Source organism: Aythya marila (genome assembly GCF_965140915.1).
Source record: "Aythya marila genome assembly, chromosome: 35".
NCBI classification, from domain to species: Eukaryota; Metazoa; Chordata; class Aves; order Anseriformes; family Anatidae; genus Aythya; species Aythya marila.
Genome location: NC_139076.1, coordinates 128,930 through 139,021, shown reverse-complemented (window position 1 = coordinate 139,021; position 10,092 = coordinate 128,930). Strand labels below are relative to the sequence as shown.

General features: G+C 51.8%; 1 protein-coding gene across 1 annotated transcript in view; it reads right to left on the bottom strand.

Annotated features, from left to right (window-relative positions):
* DPF2 (double PHD fingers 2) overlaps positions 1-9,713 on the bottom strand; it is a 14,828-nt gene extending 5,115 nt beyond the window's left edge. Inside the window, exons 1-7 of the mRNA XM_082782088.1 lie at positions 9,609-9,713; positions 5,689-5,849; positions 5,499-5,606; positions 4,256-4,419; positions 2,664-2,756; positions 1,959-2,037; positions 874-1,265 (exon numbers count right to left, since the gene is read on the bottom strand). Of these exons, the coding sequence (XP_082638214.1) occupies positions 874-1,265; positions 1,959-2,037; positions 2,664-2,756; positions 4,256-4,419; positions 5,499-5,606; positions 5,689-5,849; positions 9,609-9,682 (1,071 nt within the window). The 5' untranslated portion in view covers positions 9,683-9,713. The remainder of the gene's footprint in view (positions 1-873; positions 1,266-1,958; positions 2,038-2,663; positions 2,757-4,255; positions 4,420-5,498; positions 5,607-5,688; positions 5,850-9,608) is intronic.
* Positions 9,714-10,092: the final 379 nt, after the last annotated feature.

Here is a 10,092-nt window from a genome sequence, read left to right as displayed (position 1 = left end):
CCTGGGGAGGGTTTTAAATCCCAATTTTGGTGTTAAATCCTTTTTTTTTCCCCGTTTTTCCTGGGATTTTGCTGAAACGAGCACTCTTGAACACCCCAGGGAGGGTTATAAATCCCAATTTTTCCCATTTTTCCCAGGTTTTCGCCCAAATGAGTGCTCTCAACCCCCTCGGGGAGCGTTTTAAACCATTTTTTTCCCCATTTTTCCCCTTTTTCAACAAAAAAACACCAATCTTGTCGTCCCCCCCCCCCAAGCCAGCGAGGAAGAGGAGTCGCCGCGAAGCCGCCCCCGTTTTCGCTGCTTTTTTAAGCAGGAAAAGTTTATTTTTGCCCTTTTTTTTCCTCTCCGCAGCGATGTGCTTTGGCGTCTCTTGAAAGAGGCAGCGTGTTTTCCCAGCCCCGCCACGGGGGGGGGATTAAATTTTTGTTTTTCCACCCAAAAGCACCCGCTGCAGAGGGGTCAGGGGGCTCGGAGGCGAGCTTTTGATGTCTTTTTGCCTTTCCCCCTCCCTTTTTTCCCCCGGCGAAGACATTAAATAATTCAAATTATTACCAAAGGAACCAAAAACGAAGGTTTCGGGGGGAGAGAGGCAGGAGGGAATGAAATAAATGGTGAAAATAACCAGAAAAGGAACCAAAAACGGAGGTTTTGGGGAGGAGAGAGGAAGGAGGAAATAAGATAAAGAGGGAAAATAATCAGAAAAGAAACCAAAAACGAAGGTTTTGGGGAGGAGATAGGCAGGAGGGAATGAATAGTGAAAATAATCTTAGGAGGAAATACGGTAAATAGTGAAACTAATTATAAAAGGAACCAAAAACAGACGCTTTGGGGAGGAGAAAAGCAGGAGGGAATGAAATAAATAGTGAAAATAACCAGAAAAGGAACCAAAAATGAAGGTTTTGGGAGGAGAGAATGAAATAAATAGGGAAAATAATCAGAAAATGAACCAAGAATTAACTTTTGGGGAAGGAGAGAGGCAGGAGAAAATAAATAGTGAAAATAATCACGGGAGGGAATGAAATAAATGGGGAAAATAACCAGAAAAGGAACCAAACACTGAGGTTTTGGGGAGGAGAAAGGCAGGAGGGAGTGAAATAAACAGTGAAAATCATCAAAAAGGAACCAAAAATGAAGGTTTTGGGGAGGAAAGAGGCAGGAGGGAGTGAGATAAACGGTGAAAATAACCAGGAACTCTAAAATAAAGCAGACAGAGAGCGGACTACCTCGGTCGGGAGGTTTCAGGGAATGCTTTTGTTTGTAACTATCTGAAACACAGAAAGAGAGAGGTGAGAAACGCACGCACGCACCCGTGCCAAGCGACAGAGGGGACTCGGGGGGGGGGGAAAAACGAGGGGAAAAAGGGGAGAAAAGGGGGTTTCGGGGGCGGAAGAAGCCAGCGGCAGCTTGTGCAGGACAGGAGGAAGAAGAGAGAAAGGGAAAGCCCAATTTCAGGCTGGTTTGGGGAAGCTTTGTCGTTTTCTTGGGGAGCTCCTGTCCCGTTTTTGGGACCTTGCATCCTTTTAGGAGACCCTTCGTCCTTTTCTCAGGACCTTTCGTCCTTTTTTGGGGACCTTTCGTCATTTTTTCGGGACACTCCGTCCTTTTTTTGGGACCTTTTTCCTTTCGTGGGGACCCTTTGCCCTTTCTTGGGGACCTTTCGTCCTTTTTTCGGGACCTTTTGTCCCTTTTTGGGGACCTTCCCTCCTTTTCAGAGGACCCTTTGTCCCTTTTTGGGGACCCTTCATCCCTTTTTCAGGGACCTTTCTCCCTTTTTCAGGGACCCTGTATCCTTTTAGGGGACCTTTCGCCCTGCCCCTGCATCATACAGGGGTCCACAAGCGCCCTCCTCCCTCCCCAGGTGCCTAAAATCTCCCTTTTTGAACAAAAAATAAAAGCAACAAGTGTTCAAGCCACGCTTTATCCCCAAAATCAAGCCGCCCCGGGGCTGGGGTACTCACTGTCACAAGCGTAGGGTTTGTCCCGGTCTTCCAAAATTGCCGCGTCCAGCTTCTTGCGAGCCCCTCCGACGCCTTTGCCCTTTTAATTTTTTAATTTTTGGGGGGGAAAAAGGCAAAAAAATGGAGTGAAATCACAGCCCGGAGGCTCGCCGCCGCCGCTTAGTGGGGATGGAGCGAAACGGCTGCGGGATCGCTTTGGGTCCTGGGCTCTTTCCCCTTTGGGGTGGGAAGACCCCGAGAGCTCCCCTCGTTAAAAATTAGGGTAATTATTTTTTGGGGGGGTCATTCAGGCTCAATTAGTGGCTTAATGACTGATTCAGGCACCAGTAAAGTGCCAAAAATGTTGGGATTTGGAAGAAAAAACAGTGCCAGGGGTCATCTAAAAGACACCACGACGGGGTTAGGCATCAGTAAAGTGCCCAAAATTTGGGGATTTAGAAGAAAAATAAAGGCAAGGGTCCTTTGACAGGTGCTGGGATGGGGTTAGGCACCACCAAAGTGCCCGAAATTTGGGGATTTGGAAGAAAAACAGAACCGGGGTCATCGAAAAGACACCAGGATAGGGTGAGGCACCACCAAATTGCCAAAATTACTGGGATTTTGAAGAAAAACATAGCCAGGGGTCATCCAAAAGGCACCGTGATGGGGTGAGGCACCACCAAAGTACCCAAAATTTGGGGATTTGGAGGAAAAAAGTGTCCCCACCTTGGCTTTCCCCTTCCCTCGCCGTTTCGGTGTGTCCTCCTCGTAGTCCTCGTCGTCCAAATCGTCGAGGAAATCGTCAGGCTCGAGGATGCGCTGGGGGAGAGGAGAGGTTGGTGGAGAAAAAGCTTCAGAATGGGTAAAAGGGGGCCAAAAAAAGGGAGAAAAAAAAAAGGGGGGGGAGCATCAGGCGCCCCCCATCCTAAATTTGGAGGAGGATGGAGGGTTTATTTGGGGGGAGGGGTAAATGGCAGCTTTTTTAGGGGGAAATGGTGCTTTTGGGACAGAAACAGAGCCTTTTGAGGCTGAAACAGACTTTTAGGTCCAAACGTGAGCCTTACAGGTCCGAACCTGAGCCTTTTTGGGGGGGGGGGAAGAAATTGCACTTTTAGGGGGAGAAATGGTGTTTTTTTGGGGGAAATAGTGCCTTTTGTGGGGAGAAACAGCGCTTTTGGGGGGATATGGGGCTATTTTGGGGGAAAATTGAGCTGTCTTGGGGGAAAATGGTGTTTTTTGGGGGGAAATGGAGGTATTTTGGGGGAAAATAGTATTTTTCTAGGGGGAAATAGAGCTGTTTTGGGGGTAAACTCTGTTATTTTGGGGGGGGAATGGAGCTATATTGGGGGAAATGGTGTTTTGGGGGGAGAAACGGAGCAATATTGGGGGAAATGGTGGTTTTGGGGGAGAAGTGGCATTTTTTTGGGGGGGAAATGACACTGTTTTGGGGGAGAATGACATTTTATGAGGGGGAGAAAAGGAGCTCCTTGGGGGGGGAGAAAAGGAGCTTTTTGGGGAAAGGAAATAGCGTTTTTTTTGGGGGGAATGGAGCTTTTTGGTGGAAAACAGGGCTTTGGAGGGGAGTAAATGGCACCTTTTTTAGGGGGAAATGGTACTTTTGGGACCGAAACTGCGCTTTTTGAGGCTGAAACAGAGTCTTTTGGGGGGAAATAAAGCTTTGGGGGGGAGGAGGGCGTATTTTGGGGGGGAAGAGGGGGACAAATGGTGTCTTCGGGGGGGAAAATGGTGCCTTCTGAGGGGACAAACAGTGCTTTTGGGGGGTTAATGAAGCTATTTTGGGGAAAATTTGAGCTTTCTTGGGGGAAAATTGAGCTTTCTTGGGGGAAAATGGCGTTTTGTGGGGGGAAATGGAGGTATTTTGGGAAAAAATGGTATTTTTCTAGGGGGAAATACAGCTGTTTTGGGGGGAAATGGAACTACTTCTGGGGAAAATGGTGTTTTTTGGGGGAGAAATGGTGTTTTTGGGGGAGAAGTGGCATTTTTGAGGAGAAAAATGAGACTGTTTTGGGGGAGAATGGCTTTTTATGAGCGGAAGAAAAGGAGCTGCTTGGGGGGCGAGAAATGGAGCTTTTGGGGTGGGGGAGTAAAGGAGTTTTTGGGGGAAGGAAATAGTGTTTTGGGGGTGGGAATGGAGCTTTTCTGGGGGGAATGGCACCTCTTTTAGGGGGAAATGGTGCTTTTGGGGTGGAAACCGAGCGTTTTGAGGCAGAAACCGAGCGTTTTGGGGCGGAAACCGAGCGTTTTGGGGCGGAAACCGAGCGTTTTTATCGCCAGCTTCCCCAGGAGCCCCCCCGCACCTTCCGTGCGCGGCTGTTGGTGACGGGGAACTCGCCCAGGCTGTCGTCGTCCCCGCGGGGGTCGGGCAGCGCGCGCTTCTCCAGCGGGTCGGTGCGCAGCAGGGCCTCCAGGCTGCTGCCGTCCTGAGACATCAGCCCCTCCTTCTTCAGGGCCTGCTCCGCCTCTGCGGGGAAACAAAATGGGGGAAAAACAGGGGAAAAATGAGGGGAAAAATGGGGGAAAAATGAGGGGAAAAATGAGGGGAAAAATAGGGGAAAAATAGGGGAAAAATAGGGGAAAAATAGGGGGGAGAAAGGGACAAAATGGGGGGAAAAATGGGGGAAAATTGGGGAAGGGGAGAGAAATGGGGGAAAAAATAAGAGAGGGAGGGGGAAAAAGGGAAAAAAAAGGGGAAAAATGAGGGAGGAAGGGATAAAGTGGGGCAAAAATAGGCGGAAAGGGGAAAAGGGGGAAAAAAGGGAAAAAATGAGAAAAATGGGAGGGAGGGAGGGAGGGAGGGAGGGAGGGAGGGAGGGAGGGAGGGAAAAAAATACGGGAAAAATCAAAGGAAAAGGGGAAAAATGGGGGGAAATGGAGGGGGGAAATGGGGAAAAAAGGGAAAAAATAGGGGAAAATAAGAGAAAAAGAGACAAAATGGGGGGAAAAGAGGGGAAAAATGGGGATAAAGAGAAAATCGGGGAAAAAATAACGGGGGGAATAGGGGAAAAAAGGGAGAAAATAGGGGAAAGATAGGGAGAAGGAACAAAATGGGGGAAAAGGAAAAAAAAGGGGGGGAGGGGGAAATGGGGAAAAAAATGGAGGAAAAATAGGGGGGAGAAATGGACAAAATGGGGGGAAAATGGAGGAAAAAATGGGGAGAATATAGGGGGAAGAGGAAAAATGGGGAAAAAAAGGGAAAAATGGGTGAAAAAAGAGAAAAATTGGTTAAAAATGGGAGGGAAGGGGGAAAAAAGGGAAAATATGGTGGAAAAATAGGGGGTAAGAGGGAAAATGGGGAAAAAAAGGGAAAAAATAGGGGAAAAATAAGGGGAAGAGGGGAAAATGGGGAAAAAAGGGAAAAAATGGAGGGAGAAGGGGGGGAGAAATGGGGGTGAAGGGGGCCAGGGACGCATGCCGGGCTTCCCAGGCTGATTTTGGACCTTCTGCACCCCACCAGGGTCGGGTGGAGGAGCGAGGAGCTGCACCGCCGAGGGGAGCAGGACCCCAAAAATCCCCCGGAAAGTGGTAGAAAAAAGGTTTTACCCGGTTTGATGGAGGGGAAGGAGAGCCTGGGGTCCTCGGGGGGGTGCGCGCGGCGCTTCTTCCTCCAGCGGCGCGCGGGGTAGGAGTAGAGCTGCCCGGCGGCCAAACCTGGGGGCGGGAGGAGGATAACGAAGGTTAAGAGGATAATTAGGAGGAAACGAGGGTGGGTTTGGGTGGGCCGGGGCCGTACCCGGCCCTCGGTGGCGTTTCTCCATCCAGATGTAGCAGTTGCTCTGCGCCACGCCGGTCTGCGAGTCGAGGAAGGGCAGGCGCACGCTGCGCTCGGCGCAGAGCCGCGCGTTGTAGCTGTGGCACTGCTCCATGGCGTCGCGGTAGTACTGCTCCCCCAGGCTGCAAAAATAAGGAAAAAATGGGAAACGGGGGGGAAAAAAAAGGGCTTGGGGATCAAATAGGGGGGTGGGGGAATGAGGTAAGGGGGGAGGAAGTGGGGTGTGGGGGGAACGGGTGGGAAGGGAATGGGGAGAAGGGAGCGTAAAGGTGAGGGGAAAAAGGCCTAAAATAGGGGGGAAGGAGGCCCAGAATGGGATGTGTGGGGAAAAATTGGGTCAAAAAGGAGTGTGTGTGGGGAAAAATGGGTCAAAAGGAGCCCCAAAATGGGATGTGAGGGAAAAAAGGGGTCAAAGAGGAGAGCGGTGGGGAAAATGGGTCAAAAGGAGCCCCAAAATGGGATGTGGGGTGGGAAAATGGGTCAAAAAGGAGAGCAGTAGGGAAAAATGGGTGGAAAGGACCCCCAAAATAGGATGCGGGGAAAAAATGGGTCAAAAAGGAGTCCCAAAATGAGGTGTAGGGTGGAAAAAACAAGTCAAAAGGGAGAGTGGTGGGGAAAAGTGGGTCAGAAGGAGCCCCAGAATAGGTGGAAAGGAGCCCCAAAATGGGATGTGAGGGAAAAAAGAGGTCAAAGAGGAGAATGGTGGGGAAAATGGGTGGAAAGGAGCCCCAAAATGGGATGTGTGGGGAAAAATTGGGTCAAAAAGGAGTGTGTGGGGGAAAAATGGGTCAAAAGGAGCCCCAAAATGGGATGTGGGGTGGGAAAATGGGTCAAAAAGGAGTGTATGGGGAAACATGGGTGAAAAGAAGCCCCCAAAATAGGCCAAAAGGAGCCCCAAAATGAGATGTGAGGGAAAAAAGCAAAAAATGGGTCAAAAAGGAGAGTGGTGGGGAAAAGTGGGTGAAAAGGAGCCCCAAAATGGGTGAAAAGGAGCCCCAAAAAGAGATGTGGTGTGGGAAAAATGGATCAGGAAGGAGAGTGGTGGGGGAAAATGGGTGAAAAGGAGCACAAAAAAAGGCTGAAAAGGAGCCCCAAAATGGGATGTGAGATAGGAAAATGGGTCAAAAAGGAGAGCAGTAGGGAAAAATGGGTGGAAAGGACCCCCAAAATAGGATGCGGGGAAAAAATGGGTCAAAAAGGAGTCCCAAAATGAGGTGTAGGGTGGAAAAAACAAGTCAAAAAGGGAGAGTGGTGGGGAAAAGTGGGTCAGAAGGAGCCCCAGAATGGGTGGAAAGGAGCCCCAAAATAGGATGTGAGGGTAAAAAGGGGTCAAAGAGGAGAATGGTGGGGAAAACAGGGGGAAAGGAGCCCCAAAATGGGATGTGTGGGGAAAAATGGGTCAAAAAGGAGAGTGGTGGGGAAAAGTGGGTCAAAAGGAGGCCCAGAATGGGTGGAAAGGAGCCCCAAAATAGGATGTGAGGGAAAAAAGGGGTCAAAGAAGAGAATGGTGGGGAAAATGGGTGGAAAGGAGCCCCAAAATGGGATGTGTGGGGAAAAATTGGGTCAAAAAGGAGTGTGTGGGGGAAAAATGGGTGGAAAGGAGCCCCAGAATGGGATGTGCAGCAGGAAAAATGGGTCAAAAAGGAGAGCGGTGGGGAAAATGGGTGGAAAGGAGCCCCAAAATGGGATGTGGGATGGGAAAAATGGGTCAAAAAGGAATTTGATGGGAAGAAATGGGTGAAAAGGAGCCCCCAAACCAGCCAAAAGGATCACCAAAATGTGATGTGCAGAAAAAATGGGTCAAAACGGAAAGCAGTGGGGGAAAAAGTAGGTCAAAATTGAGTGTGGTGCGGAAAAATGGGTCAAAAAGGAGAGTGGTTGGAAGAAATGGGTCAAAAAGAGCCCCAAAATGAGATGTGGGGTGGGAAAAATGGGTGGAAAAGTAGTGTGGTGGGGAAAAAATGGGTCAAAAGCTGCCCCAAAATGGGATGTGGGGAAAAAAAATGGGTCAGGAAGGAGAGTGGTCGAGAAAAATGGGTGAAAAGGAGCCCAAAATGGGTCAAAAGGAACACCCACATGAAACGTAGGGTGGGAAAAATGGGTCAAAAAGTAGTGTGAGGGGGAAAAAATGGGTCGAAAAAGAGCATGGTGGGAAGAAATGGGTGGAAAAGGAGCCCTAAAATGGGTCCAAAGGAGCCCCAAAATGGGTCAAAATGCATTAAATATGGATTTGGGTAAATAACTACCGATTTGGGTAACTAAATATCGACTTGGGTAAATAAGTATGAGTTTGCTGGAGCATAATGAGATATCCAGTGCTCAATTCCTGATGTTTTAGCCCCAAAAAGCTGGAGGTGGAAGCGTTTCAGACCCCCCCCCCAAGCTCCCCGGGACGCAGTGTCCCTAAATTCTCTTATTTTTCCCTCTTTTGGCTGCAGAGGGAGCCCCAACGCCGGGCTTGGGGAGCTGAAACCTTCCTGAGGTTCCCATTTCTGCCTGATTTGCCCCCAAAACGAGTGCCCCAATAACACACACAAAGCCCTAAAAGCACGTCGATTTAGGGCAAAAAGGCTGAAAAAAAAAAAAGAGTTCGGCTCACGTTGGGGCCAGAGGGGGACGGCAAAAAGCCCAGGAAACAACATAAAAAATGGGGAAAATGATGAAAAAGTCTGGAAAGAGCACAAAAAAAAAAAACTACGGGAAGAACCCAAAACCCTATGGAAAGTATCAAGAACCTATAGGAAGCGCCCAAAATCACTCCAGGAACATATAGGGTCATCCCCCCAAGGACAGTATAGGGGGAGGAGAAATTCCCCAGCCCTACAGGGGAGCCCCAGCCCTATAGGTCCCCTCACACAGGGCCCTATATGGGGACATATGGAGACCCCTACCCCTATAGGGCCCTCTAGGGCAGCCCGTTATAGGGCCCTACAGGGGGGATCCCCCTCTGCAGGGATCTATAAGGGGCACACAGGCAGATGTATAGGGGCTGCTGCCCCCATAAAGGGACAAAGCCACACGCAGGGCTCCATACAGCCCCCTCCAGGACCCTATAGACCCCCTCCCAGGGCCATATAGGATGGAAACATCCCCCCAGGGCCCTCTAGGATACCCTACAGGGACCAATAAGGGGAGACAATCCCCCCTCAGGCCCTACAGACCCCCTCCCAGGGCCTTATAGAGAGAAAATCCCCCCCCCAGGGCCCTCTTGGGTCCCCTATAGGAACCAACAGGGAGCGTGACACCCCCAACCAGGCTCTACAGACCCCCTTCCATGGCCCTATAGGGGAAAAACTCCCCCCTAGGACCCCTATGAATCTCCTATAGGGACCAACAGGGGGGGACAATCCCCCCTCAGGCACTATAGACCCCCTCCCAGGGCCGTATAGGGGGAAAATCCCTACCCACAGCCCTCTAGGATCCCCTATAGGGACCAACAGGGGGGAGCAACACCCCCCCAGGCCCTATAGACTGCACATCAGGGCCTTATAGGGGAAAAATACCCCCCCAGAACCCTCTAGGATCCCCTATAGGGACCAACAGAGGGGGATAATTCCCTCTCAGGCCCTATAGACCCCCTCCCAGGGCCTTATAGGGGGAAAATCCCCCCTAGAGCCCTCTAGGATCCCCTATAGGGACCAATGGGGGCGGACAACCCCCCCTCAGGCCCTACAGACCCCCCTCCCAGGGCCTTATAGGGCAAAAATCCCCCCCCCAGGGCCCTCCTGGCTCCCCTATAGGCACCAATAGGGGGAGCGCAACCCCCCCCCGGCGCCCACTTGGACTCGCCCGCCGTGGGGCAGCCCCGCTCCCGGCGGCCGGGCCGGACCGGACCGAACCATTGCGCCCCCCCCGCGCGGGGGGGGCCGAGGCGCACTCACAGCTTCACCACGTTCTGGACCACCGCCGCCATTTTGCCTCCGCCGCCGGGGGCCCTGCGCCGCCCAGCGCGCATGCGCGGCCGGCCGGGAGGGGAGGGGAGGGGGGAGCGGGGCGCGGAGGGGAGGGGGAGGCGGGGCGAAGGGCGCATGCGCGGTGGGTGGGAGCTGCTCGCTCCCCCCTCCCCTCCCTGCTGCGCCGGTTGGGTTCTGCGCATGCGTGGCGGGAAAGGGGCGGGGGGAAAGGGCGGGAAAAGGGAGGCGGGAGGGGAGGGGGAGGGGCAAAAGGGAGAGGGGAGGGGAGGGGGAGGGGCAAAAGGGGGGGGCAAAATGAAGGGGTGGGGGCAAAAGAGGGGCAAAAGGGGGGGAAAGGGGCAAAAGGGAGGGGTGGGGGGCAAAAAGAAGGGCTGAGGGGCAAAACCCCAGAAATCCAGGATGGTTTGGGTGGAAGGGACCCTCAAAATCATCAAATTCCTCAATCCTGCCC